Source organism: Nilaparvata lugens, chromosome 13, assembly GCF_014356525.2.
Source record: "Nilaparvata lugens isolate BPH chromosome 13, ASM1435652v1, whole genome shotgun sequence".
Lineage (NCBI taxonomy): Eukaryota > Metazoa > Arthropoda > Insecta > Hemiptera > Delphacidae > Nilaparvata > Nilaparvata lugens.
The window spans coordinates 28919287-28932972 of NC_052516.1; the positions used below are offsets into that span (position 1 = coordinate 28919287).

Genomic DNA, 13686 nt, shown 5'->3' on the forward strand with positions numbered 1-13686 from the left:
TCTGCATACCATATTAATGGAGTTATCCTTTTTCTCAATCCATCATTATATTTTGAAAAATAGGCCCACTTAATACCACTACCGGTATTACGCTACAGTACCGTATTTACCGTTTTCAAAACAACACAGATTTCCTATTTCTCCAATGTTAATTCATCATTTTTTTCTAGAAATTTCCGTCCAATTGACAATTAACACAACACTATCAGATAACAGTTTCACTTTTTTCCGTTCACACGGACATTCTTTCACTCTCGAAGACAATAACTAACTAATTAACTAATACACATAACTTTAGTGACTTCAAGTTAATTGGAAGTACCTTACGCGGTCAATGAGCATTGGGGCCAATGATAGAACACATGCGCCTACTTTTATTTCAGACAGACGTGATATCATCGTATCTCAATGTCTTCTTCTCTTAATAGAGACTTTGTTTGTAAGTTATTAACTATTTAGAATTATTCTTTGGCTTGCCCTTCTCAGATGAGTTATTGAGACTTATCACGATTGGAAGATAGCTTCAATGATCAAGTAAAAAGATAGAAGGATGTTCGTATGATAATAATACGAGATAAAGTGGAAATTCCAAAGATAACATTTAGAAATATAAATCTTGAAAATGAGATCTTCAAGGATTCTTAGAACCTTCAAACTAATTTCATGAAATAATTGGTTCATTTTCATACGAAATCAAATAACTAAAATAATGTTTGATTTGGAGGGAAAAGATATGCTGCTATGTATTCACTTTGTAGAAGCTATATGTAAGTTATTTCTTTAAAATTGACATAAATCATGCATATTAGTACTCACTATATAGTTCTATTTATGAAAAAAAAATGTTTTGTAAATAAGTTAAAGCTATCAATTTACTGAATATGAAATGGGTTTAACAGAAGTAGCTTAATAGTTCTTATATATGAACAATTTTTTTCTAACTTTCTTATCTCCTTGTTTCTGTTTTCCTAAGTTTTATCTTAATTTTTAATATCAAGTTCTTTTTTTCAAACAATTTTTCTCCAAGCAACTTTTTTTCTGTTTTCTTTATCTAGTTTTGTTTTACTTTTTGATTTTAAGCTCTTAATATGCTAAAAACATTTAGCTTTTTGAATCAATTGTGTCATACTTTTTGTGTAAATGAGGTTTGTTTTGGCGTTTAGCTGTAAACCTCTTCCAGTTGTACTTTTTTCATGTAATGTATTCTCAATAAATAAATAAATTAATATTTGTCCTAGTAAAAAACAATCTTTTCCAATTCATTGAGATTTAGAAAAATTAATTTACGAGTTTCTTTAGTACCGTATATTGATGTATGCATATTTATTTGTTTCACACTCATGAATATGACATTTTTATCTCAACAGCAAGAAGTAAGAATACGAGTAAAAATTTATTTATTTATTTATAATTTTTACAAAGTAGGCTAGCACTGAATGGGAGAGAAAAACTAAGGATAACTCCTTGTACTATTTCTCTCCCAAATTTAGATCACATTTTAAAAGTCCAAAATAGGGTTATATGGTTTCACTTTTCTAAAATTTAGTCCATTTTCACTAAAAAACAAGGGAAGCTAAGAATTTTAAATTTTGACGGTTGAAAACAGAATAAAAAACAAAAATATCACACTCAAATCACCATTAATTTGAATATTTTTGCGTAATTTGACAAAATTTAGAGCTGTGATAAATAAACGGGTACCAGTACAGAAGACCAAAATAGTACTTGATTAATAAGAAATCTACAAGAAATTGAAAAAGATTCCATAGTTAAAAAATTCCACTTGAAATGTTAAATTGAAGAACAAAGTTCCATGCAGATATTTCTCAACAAAAGTCAATTTGAGTTCCAATAATCACAACCGATACAAACCTCGATTCTATTTCCTTCAATACCTACTATAAAGAGCCTTTTGTGGAATTCCGGACAAGCTGAATTTTTCGTGCAATGATTTGGAGTATTGGACAACATTTTTACCCAAATATTTTCAGATCTATTGGCTATTTTTTCCATAAACCCCTTTTTTCTTCTAAACTAAAAATGTTCAAGTCTCACTTTCGACTGCTCTGTATAAGAGTTCAATCGACCTACAGATGAACTTAAAATGTCTTCCACACAGTATGACAGTATTACAATGATAAATCAACAATCCTCACATCCTACAAAAAACTATAATCCTCTCAAGTCGGATTAAGGCACAAGTTATAGAAATAATCCTTTGCTTTCAAGTCGGCGGTATTGAAGGCTTAAGGTGATATTCATAGACTGGACTTTTTGGAATAGTTTTCAACGTTACTAGATGTCCTGAGTCACGTAGACAAGAAGAAGAAGAGTTTTCACGTTCATCGTTCATCCAACAATATCTGAACGAAAAATACAAAAGATCAGAGATTGAAATTTACTCCAAACTGTTATTTTTATTGGTTGAATGGGAGGCAATGATTCTATTTATAAGTTAAGCTGCCAGTTTAAAAGTGAGTCTTAATAAGATCATATTTTGTACAGAGTAGTTTTATTTCGACAGTGATCTTGTGTATCACTATACATAAACAAAATCAAGATCATTAACGGTATGGTTGCTGCTCTAGTTATCGTATTCTAGAAACAACTAAATTTAAAGATTCAACTACATTCTAACCTTATCTTGGACTGTGTCATCACCTATAAATTAGGAAGAAAAATAGCACAAGGACTGCCTTATTATTTTATCCACCAATTACATTGGTGTCATTTGTATCGTAATAAATAAATACGCAGAGATGAAAATTTTACCTGTAGTTAAAAATTAGCGGTACCGTACGGTAAAACAAAAATGTAGGTAGCCTACTAATTGTCCAGTTAGTATAATTATACATTGGTGCTTGCAATTTATATTTTAGTTCTGATTTTTTAATATATCATTTGGATACATGAGAGAAGTCCAGAACTAAATTCTTCAAGCAAAATTTCCTTGTGCTATATAGAGAGTGGCCCAAAAACCTCGTATTTTTGGTTCATTTTCCAGCCATTTTCGCCAAATCCAGTGATTGGACAAAAAAATTTCCTCTCGCGCCTTTTTTTAAGATTATAAAATTCTGAATTGAATGAGATAATTCGGAATTCTCTATCTCCAATGAGTACTGAGTTATGATTTTTCAAATATGAGTGAAATTTTGAGAAAAGAATCAATTTGGATGATATTTAGTATTTGATCAACAATATATCACGATTGTTACAATTTAGATGTAAAATTAAAAATCCCTCTGGGCGTAATTTTGTGCTCTACAATCTGAGACTATCTCATCTATCTCATATAGATTTCCAGGTACACCTGACAACAATGCACCTTGTATTGTGAAAAACACCCAATGTTTTGCTTCAACCATCATCACCAACTAAACTGTTGTCACATTGATATATTTCGCACAATAATATAAGTTCATGGGATTATATTCTATGAGAATCACCCGTTAGATGCACTCCATTTCGGTATTTCCTAGTGGAGAGGCGCGCTTAAGGACACCTCAAGGATCAAAATTTCAAACACATAACTTTTCACACAAGCTCGGATCTCATCGTACTACACTTCATTCTTCTCGGTTCGTCAAGGCGGCTCAAAATCATGCATCACAAGTGATAAATTGCAAGCACACCCCCTTTTTTATGTCTATATTGTCTGGACTATAAATATATAACTTTTTAGCGTTTCAGAATATTTAAATAAAACTTAAATAGATCTCTTATTATGAAAAAAGTGAATACGATACAGTAAAAATTTTGCTTGGCAATTTTTCAAAGATCGTTATCCGTTCTCCTTATTTTCTTCTCTGTACTTCTAATCAGGACCCAAATATTTGATAAGAGGTTTTTGCTAGGGTATAATAAGGTCTTCTCTTAGAGATCTTCCATTATACAATATTTTTCAGTGTTAAGCTGCGTTTACACCAAAGTTATTAACAAAATGTTAAATTCATTATAAAGAATTTATATTATATTAGATTGAACATAGGTTATCATACACATGATGAACGTATGTGTTTGTCAAGTTCCGTTCAATCTAATAGCTATAAGGATTAAGTTAAGATTTTGTTAATAGCTTTAGTGTAACCCCAGCTTTATAGGGCACTTACTGTTTATAACAACTGTCAAAAAAATACAGTAGGCTAATATTTGCATCCGGTCTTGAAAGTACCGTATTTATAATATAAAAAATGAAGAGCGGTTTGATTCAGAGGTCACGCTGATAAGCTATCGCTTAGATAATGCACATATAAACATTTGCTTGAGCGATGAGATGAAAAATGATCAAACAACCACGCCCTTAGAAGGATTCGAACCCGCGACCAAAGAGCAGCGATTGCTGACTGAAGTTGCGACACCTCTGATCACTCGGCTACAAAACATCCACAACTATTAGCATAGGTTAAATTGGGAGCATTGATGTTATTATTTTATAAGGAATGTCGACAGTTTAAAGTGAATTTAGATATAGGCTGGTTTAGATGCTTTATACCATAGAAACACTATAAATCTAAAATAATTTTTTAAATTTAAAATAACAAAGGCTATTCCAAATACTTCAGTTAAGTTATACTAATCCAGCGATTGTTTATTCTATGATTCTGTATAAGATGGATGATGGATTGAGAATCAATTTTAATATGAATTTTTATTACTGTGCAAAAATATAGTGAAATTTGTGATATTTTCAATAAAACACCCAGATAAAATGTACACAATATATATTTTTATAAACAAATATATGTAATAATAAGTGTAGATACAGTTATACAATCAGAATGTGTACAAAATTTAAAACAATATAATTGTGAACATCAATAACAACAAGGAATGTTTTTCTGTCTCTCTCTCTCTCTTGATTAGTTATAGAGGCGAGAGAGATAGAGATCACAATATGGTTTCTATATTGACATTTAAAAGGGTCTTGATTTATTTATATAGTCATCCTTTTTTTATTGCTTCTTCTGGTTTTCATGCATTTAAAAAGATGTGGGGGATCATAAGATGTGAAATTGGCTCTAAATAAAGAGTTGAGCTCGGTTGCACAAACATTTCAAGAAATTTAACCGTGGTTAAGCGCTGATTGAAGTCTTTGGTTCTCGTGGCATTGAAACGTAATTTAATCACGATCAAAAGTTAATTAACTTAGTACAACCGGGAGTTGGATTTTCAAAGTGTGCAAATTGTTCTCTTTTATAGTTGCTTTCTTTGTTTTGTATCATTTAAAACTTGGAACAAATTGACTGTATTTAAATACTCTGCTATTGATATGGATGATTTATCATGGTGTCGATTTTACTATGGAGATGATTAATATTGAAATGAAATAAAAATGATTAAATACCCTTTTTGTATTTTTTAAGCGCATACACACCATGTTTTGACTAATTATATCATCTAAAATTAGAACATGTTTTGACTAATTAAAGCCATTTTCTAGGACTATAAAATTAGAACACATTAGTTGTGCTTTAATAAAATATAAAAAGGATACTTGATAATTTTTTTATTTCATTTCAATAATTATTGTAGTAGCCCTATGAATAAAAAGTTGATGACAGTTAATATTGCGCGTTAGTTGAATTTCAAGCACACCTTATGAATATTAAAACCATATTCATTAATTTTACTCAAAACTATGAGTATACCATTACAAAATAGAAAATTCTCATTGAAGATCTCTTTTCAGATACTTAAAATTGGAGATTTATTCTTGTAGACAATGTAGGCATTGAAGCTGATGCAGTTCACAGAGGCTTGAAAGTCATGACTGATTCGAGTCATAAATAATATACTCTGTCACTATACAAATATTACATAGTATATACATCATTTTAAAACTGTATATTATTCTCATTTTAGTATTATGAGACCTAGAAATATACAATTACAATTACTAAGGAATTGTAGATATTGAAGGTGATGCAGTTCACAGAGGCTTAAAAGTCATGACTTTGATTTGAGTCATAAATATACCGTACTCTGTAACTATTCAAATATTACAGAATATATACATCATTTTAAAACTGTTTGTATATAATTCTCATTTTAGTTTTCTGCACCCTGGAAATATACAATTACAAAGGAATTGTGGGTATTGAAGGTGATGCTGTTCACAGAGGCTTAAAAGTCATGACTTTGTTTTGAGTCATTCTGTCACTATATAAATATTGCAGAGTGAATACATCATTTTAAGACTGTTTGCATGAAATTCTCATTTTAGTTTTCTGAGCCCTAGAAACATCAACCATATGCATTAGTTTACAGAGGCTTAAAGCCATGACTTTGCTTTGAGTCATGAATATAATACTCTGCAACTATACAGATATATAAAACGATTTGTATGAAATTCTCATTTTAGTTTTCTGAACCCTAGAAACGTCAACCATATACATTAGTTCACAGATGCTTAAAAGTCATGACTATGCTTTGAGTCGATGAATATATACTCTGCAACTATACAAATATTACAGAGTATATAAATGATTTTAAAACTGTTTGTATGAAATTCTCATTTTAGTTTTTTGAACCCTAGAAACGTCAACCATATACAAAGAGCTTACCATTTAGTTCACAGAGGTTTAAAAGTCATGACTTTGCTTTGAATCATGAATATATTATACTCTGTAACTATACAAATATTAAAGAATGAATACATCATTTCAAGACTGTTTGTAAATCGTTCTCATTTTCGTTTTCTGTACTTTAAAAAATGTCAACCATATATGTACACATAGAACACACCAAGAACTTTACTTAATAAGTTGTGATTGTTGGACAGCTCACGTGAAGTATATAACAACAAGCATTATGATGAGACAGGTAACGACCATTCCGGCAATTAGTATGTATTTGTCCTCCTGCGCGCGCCGCTCTATGAGTCGCATAGTGGTGTTGGAGAGTCCCAGAGTGTTGGCCAGGTCCATCAGGCGTTTGTGAGCGCCCTTCATGGACTCCCTCTGACTGCGCAGGCTGTCCAGAATGCCGGAGCCCGATTTCAGCATGTCGTCCACGCCTCTGTTGGCGTTCTGAAATAAAAATCCAAAACATCAAAATATATTAAACAAGTAAATCACTTATTATAATTAGGCTAATCTGTTTAAATTTATTAGAATTAAGCTTTTTGGAACTTCAAAATTATTTCTGCCATATGTGAATATTTCCTATTTCAATGATAATAATGTGAAAATTCCCTACTTTACTTTTACTTTTCTTGTTCGTCACAATTATTAAACTGCATTAAGGGAGCAACGATCCCGCAGTATATGACACGTCAAAGTTTAATCTAATATCTAACATCCTTCATATTTCAACACAACAGATTTCATATAACACACATTAATCAACAAGGAAGTCTGCTAACCTGTAAGGACACAATACAATAAGGAATTCCCTGAGTGTTTTTTTGAACTCCTTCAAGTCATCAATTTCTCTTATGTGAGTTGGGATTGAATTAAATATCTTCATTCCCATATAAAACGGGCCACTCTCCAGCAGGCTTAGTCTATGATGTGGGTAAACAAAACCTCTAAATCTTGTATTATGGGGATGACTCACCTGGTTCTCCTCATACATTCGTCTATTTTTAAAAACTAAGATTGCTAGATCTAATATATAAATAGCAGGAGCCGTCAGCAATTTCTTTTCTTTAAAATAAGGTCTGCAAGAACGCATTTTATTAATCTTACAAATTATCCTAATGGCTTTCTTCTGCTCTCTTCTATGTTTGGTTTCGAAGCATCTAAATTTAAAAATCGACTTTGAGAAAATAATTAAGAACTGAAAATTTTGTGAGGTGAACAAGTACAAGACTTAACCTATTTCGGACTATGTGTAACCTTATATGAATTTGGGAGAGGAATAGCACAAGGTTACCATATTTTTCCTCTCCCTATCATTTTGATAATGTATACTTATTGTATAAATGAATGAATGAATGAATCAAGTGAATCTTGAAGGAAATAATCAAGATATTTGAAATACGTAAATCACATAATTCATCTTAATTAATGTAGTGGATTTTAATGAAAATTATCGGAATATCTATATTATAATAAAGGAAAAATTGGCTTCCACACATTGCAAGAATTTAGAGTATTTGATATTTTATTGTTTCCTTCCAACAGACCGTTGTCCAGGAAATCGTCTTGACTTTTATTTGATATCTTAACCTTTTCTACTTTCTTTCAATTTTATTTCATGGTATGTTAATGTATACCATGTGAACAATTATTTTTTAAAATCTTGTACCTATTTTCAAGAATTAGGTGACTGATTTTTGATCTGTTAAAGAAAGAAAAACAATCTAGCCTAATATTATAATATGGTATTCGCACTAAAAAGGAATTGGTTTTTGATTGCCAAAAATAATTCCTATATAAATAAATAAATGTCAAGAGTATCTGTAATCAAGGAGCTCACCGTACCTGTAATGATAAGTTATGCTGAACTGAATGATCAATGAAAATAGTGGTGTCGTGGGTTTCATGTGTGAATCTACGATTCAACAGCTCTTCACGTTCTGATTCTTCCATTCGCTTCCTGTAGATTTCATTTAGATGAGATCTAAGAGCCGCCTATAATTAGCAAACAAAATAAATATAAAAAACAATGTAATTTGAAAACAAACATACTTTATCAACAAAATATTATATAAAAATATATTTTTCAGAAACTACAAGGTAGCTAAACAAAGAGTGCTAGAGCAATTAATTGTGTCATTTGGAATTTGAACATTCAAATCAGTTGATGACTCTCAAAATCCTCAGAAAAGAATAATAAAAGTCAAGGGAAAAAATATTTTTCTTGAGAAAATGAATATGCCTACTCACAAAAAGTTACACTAATAAATATTTTCTAGATATGACAACAGATAGATGAATGCCTTTATTTGTTCTATTTTTTCATGCTATTTATCTATAATACTGTATAAAAAAGGAAAGAATGGGCTAATACATGTACGGGATAAGAAATTCACGAATGACGCATCGTTTGAATTACTGGAGTGATTAACTTGAAATTTCGCATATTGATTCTCAATTTACCGAGGATGGCTGTAAGCCATTTTGTTTTAAATTCTGCAAGATTCTTCTTTCAGTACGTAAAGTTTTCAATTAAATCCTTGCGGAACATGGGTTACTTGCTAGTTTTAAATAAATTATAAAGTTTATTCATTTTAAATATTAAACGTGTGAGCGAAGTTTCCACTTAACCCACCAATTACAAAAAAAAACAAAGGAAAAAATAACGAGTATAGATTCAAATGTAATTTGAATTCCTGTGGAAGCTACAATATTGTATTTTTTTCGACAAATCAACTATTCTTGATGGGTATTGGCAGTTCTATAAGTATGATAGATAAATTTTAAAGAATATTAATAACAAAATAAATACAGTACCTGTAGATGTTGATTGTCGTATTTTAACTGGTCTATTCTTATCTTGGCATTTTGTCTTCGACTCACTGGCTCTTTATGGATAAGGATGTCAAGCCTCTCACAATTACTGAAAAAAGATAAAATAACTGTTATAGTCTTCGAATTAAACTCAGCTTGATAAAATTTTTTGAATAAGAAATGATTTTATATAATTTTTCCATAATTGGAAAAACAGAGTTTTATTTTTGTCACATCCAAATTTATTAGACTTGTACACAGGACTGCAGTTTCGTGTTGAAACCAACAAATCTTCAGCTGTAGAGATTCATAGATACACTCCTGCATAGTGATACATAGATAGATCACCGCTCTTGGACCTGGCACCTATCTGCAATGCTCTTTCTTCACAGGTGTATCTATGCTTCTATGCATCACTACAGCTGAAGATGTGTTGGTTTCAACACCAAACTGCAGTCCTGTGTACAAGTCTAATAATAATGTGGATGTGACAAAATAACTGTGGGTTTTTTAACTTGGATCAGTTAAAAATGTTCAGTATGATAATTAATCTTTGATTCTAATTTTTACGATAGTTAAAAGGAGTAAACACGCAACTTTAAAAGTTATTTAAGATTTGGGAGGAACAGTTTGGGGATACATGATTCTTCTTGACCTTAACTATAGCCTACGGGTGTCATAACCGTCATAGACGCATCAATTTCTTTTAGCTTGTTAACTGAATGTATTGTCACTTCTGGGAAGACATGCCGCCCGTATATTTATGTCCACCATTGAACGCTTTCATTGGTAGGAAGTTTCTAAAGAAAGTTGCATAGACGCCTGCAATAATTATTGAAACCGTCAATGGGCCTGAATAGCCAACATATGCTAGTAAATCATCAATCTAAAAGCTGTTATGAGTAGGATAGGACTATGTACGGCATCTATGTGTAACTTTGTAATTCAAGTAGAAGATTGAATTATAAAATTCGATTACATTAGAAGCAAGATTAACAGTGTAGTTAGTATTTAACTGTCTAAATTCTGTGATTTTCTGATCAAAATAACATACTAAAATGATTCCAACCAAAAATTTGATGACAGATATGTTGGCATAGTGCTTATACCCAGAAGCCGTTTTAAAAATTATTATGACTATTTTATGCAAGAGATTGAATTAAGTTCTCTGGTGTTCAAATAAACAGGAAAAAGGGTGTAGGCTACCCCAGATAGCTCGAAAACCAAGAAAACACTGCGTATAGGCTAAACCAAAAATGACAAAATTCAAAGATTCAATAACAAATCTCAAGGACTTTGGGTAAATAAAAGAATATTCCTTCAAAAAGTAGGAGAGGTACACAATAAATCCAAACATATGCTTATACCTGGTGATTGAATCAATCCTGGCTTGAATTTCATCCTTGATTGAATCTGTATTTCCACCTCGATTTTGTTCCAACTTCTGGAAACACTGTTGAGTTTCAATAACAAGTCTATTTGTTTGGTGATAAAGACCTTCCATTGCTTATTTGACAGTTAATTCATTAACTGGAATCTTATTTAATTACCAGACCGGGCAACATAACCTAACTAACCTCACAAACACAACACGTTTACTTTTTTGTAATGAGGAATTAGATTGCAGTTGTGACAATTAGGATTGATTGAATTTCAAATACACATTATACAACAGTTTAGCTCAAAAAACAATAATTTTTGTAATAATTAACTTGAATGACGTGGAATTAATTTTCTTGGTGACAGATAATTTTGCAGAAAGGCAGAACCTTGAAGTGTGAGCTCTGAACAGCTGATCGCTGTTGACTGGGTGTCATTCATATGTGCGGTATCTCAAATGTGCAAGAATCATATGTTCAGGAGGATCTCAGATGTGCGAGATCTCAGTTAGTCTGGCCCTCCTTGTTTTATGATACAATCCTATACTATTAAACGAGCAATTTCTGTTGAGATGTTTATATGTTTTATTTCACCGGATCTCGAAAACGGCTCTAACGATTCTCACGAAACTCAGAACATAGTAGGTTTTTAATATAAAAATTTGATTGAACTATAAAAATAGGTCTCATCCCTGGGAAAACTCGCTGAAGGACATTGAAAGGATAATTATTATTCATCCTTGGAAAAACAGCTGATAATAATTATTTTGTCGTCTGTTGGAGATGGAAGTGAGTGAGCGAGTTCATGTGTGTGGGACTGTGTCAAAATTAGCTGTTGAACTTTTGTATCATTCAATCAGGTACTTAGTGCCGGTTGCAAAAATGCCGGGGTATTTTCAATCCTGATTAATTCTAAACTTTTGGGGGTCACCGGGGGGCGTGGGGGTATTGAATATCCCCCACAAAAAGTGGGTCTGGGGGCTCTCCCCTGGAAAATTTTGAAACTATACCTTCAAATTAGTGCGATTTTACGCGATTTCCACTGAAAAATAAAATTTCATTCAAGGTTTTTTTGTTCAAGTTAGCTAATTATTATTTCGATTTCCCTTTGAAAATGTTATAGGCCTATGATTATTTTTATTGAATGACAAATGGAATGGATTGGAATTTTAATAGTAATTCAATTGTTTTAAAAAATCATAAAGTTTAAGTAACCTGAATAGGCCTACTCATTATTAGATAGCAAACTATAATTTCGGCTCAAATTTTTTTACAACTTTCAACACCATAGTACCTTATAGGCTTAGTTTCAACATGATTGCACTATTTTTCATAATTTTTTCAAATTTCACAATACATCCCCATATCCCCCCTGGATACGACACTGGTTATTATATAATACAACTGTAACTATTGAATCCAATAGCATTGACGATACACCAACCCAAACAACCAAATCAGCCATTATCCGTTTTCACACCGATATCTCGCCGACACAGGACAGTATTAGCTTTGACTATAGAAAGAATAGACATATTATGGGATACGCGGATTCGAAGACGGCACAAGTGTCGCGGCTCTAACGGCGCGTATGGTGAAACTACTCATTCTTAGCTTAGTCCGATAGCGCCGCGTGTGGCTAGCTTGCGAATCACTAGCCTTACTCCCCCGCCACCATACCCAGCCATAGACAGAGAAAGTGGAGCTAACGCCTGCTGTCTCACTCCGGTTTCTGACTTTTCTAGTTTGCGAATCGAATCACCAGCCTTCATGCTCTACCGCCCTACCTAGGGAACTATAAAGACTTTAGGTATTTATTGTTCCCTTTCCATAGCCCTAAAATACCAGTGCCAGAGAAAGTGCCGTGTCTCTCTGGCGTCTGTCTCTTGCTGTGTGAACGAGAAATAAAATTCTATTCTATGGTTGAAGCTGTCGAACGAACTACTAATAACCTAATAGCTGCAAAATGCTCGTTTTTTCGTTTTGATACTTGGTAATCAAAATTGTAAGAAACCCTTCTTCCTCTCTGTCAATAAAAAGTTCAAAGGGTTTTCATTTACAAAATTCATTAGAAGATTTTCTTTATTATCCTCTTTGTCCAGCATCAAAGCTACAGCAACGTGTCAGACATCTATGTTGTCTATGACTGAAAATATAATCGCGCGCTGCGAGGTTGGTGCCAGAGAAAACACCCGCTTTTTTTATCACGCACGCGTGATTTCCGCGTATCACTGATGACGGATCACGCAATAACGCTGCGTGGTTCAGAGAAACCTAGGCTTTTGAATCAGGTAGGCTACTTAGTGCCGGTTGCAAAAAAGCCGGGTTATTTTCAATCCTGATTAATTCCAGTAGATCCATCTTTTATAAATGGTCTTCTCTGATTTGGTTCACGTGAAATTAATGAGGATTAAAATTTAACCAGCTTTTGTGCAACCGGGCCTTTGAGAGGGAAATTTTTGCATTCCTCTGGGAATTAATCTCAATTTACTGTAATTAGATAGAACATTTCTGTATGAACTATGAATATTATTATAATTTCTTCTCTCCTAATAAATGTTTTATGTTTTTTTACTCCAAAGCGAAGCTCGGTCCCCGATATTATCATATTATATTCGTATCATATTGTATCATAATATATTATATTCTTGATTGATACTGCATCCTGAACAAAACATTTCAAATAATATTAAAAAACTAAAACCAAACCTTCCTAATCTTCCCTTTTATTTTTTAATCCTAATTTGCAACGGTGTAGATAACTATAAAAAAGTGATGTCCATGACTTGTTATAATGGCAGTATTAATATTTGGCATTGCTATCCTTGTCCATCAATCGACAAAGCATTATGCAGGTGGCGCTATCCTTTTCTTGTTCCGTGACCGTTGTCAGATCGTTGATTAACAAAATT

The 13686-nt window shown here is 32.3% G+C and overlaps 1 protein-coding gene across 1 annotated transcript; it reads right to left on the bottom strand.

Annotated features, from left to right (window-relative positions):
• Nucleotides 1-4704: 4704 nt before the first annotated feature.
• LOC111057038 (Golgi SNAP receptor complex member 2) lies at nucleotides 4705-11199 on the bottom strand. Its single transcript, XM_039440253.1, has 4 exons — nucleotides 10763-11199; nucleotides 9399-9504; nucleotides 8427-8576; nucleotides 4705-7028 (listed from the first exon to the last, which is right to left on the bottom strand). Exons 1-4 carry the CDS (start codon nucleotides 10897-10899, stop codon nucleotides 6783-6785), a joined length of 639 nt encoding a protein of 212 aa, XP_039296187.1. The 5' UTR covers nucleotides 10900-11199; the 3' UTR covers nucleotides 4705-6782.
• Between the last annotated feature and the right edge of the window lie 2487 nt (nucleotides 11200-13686).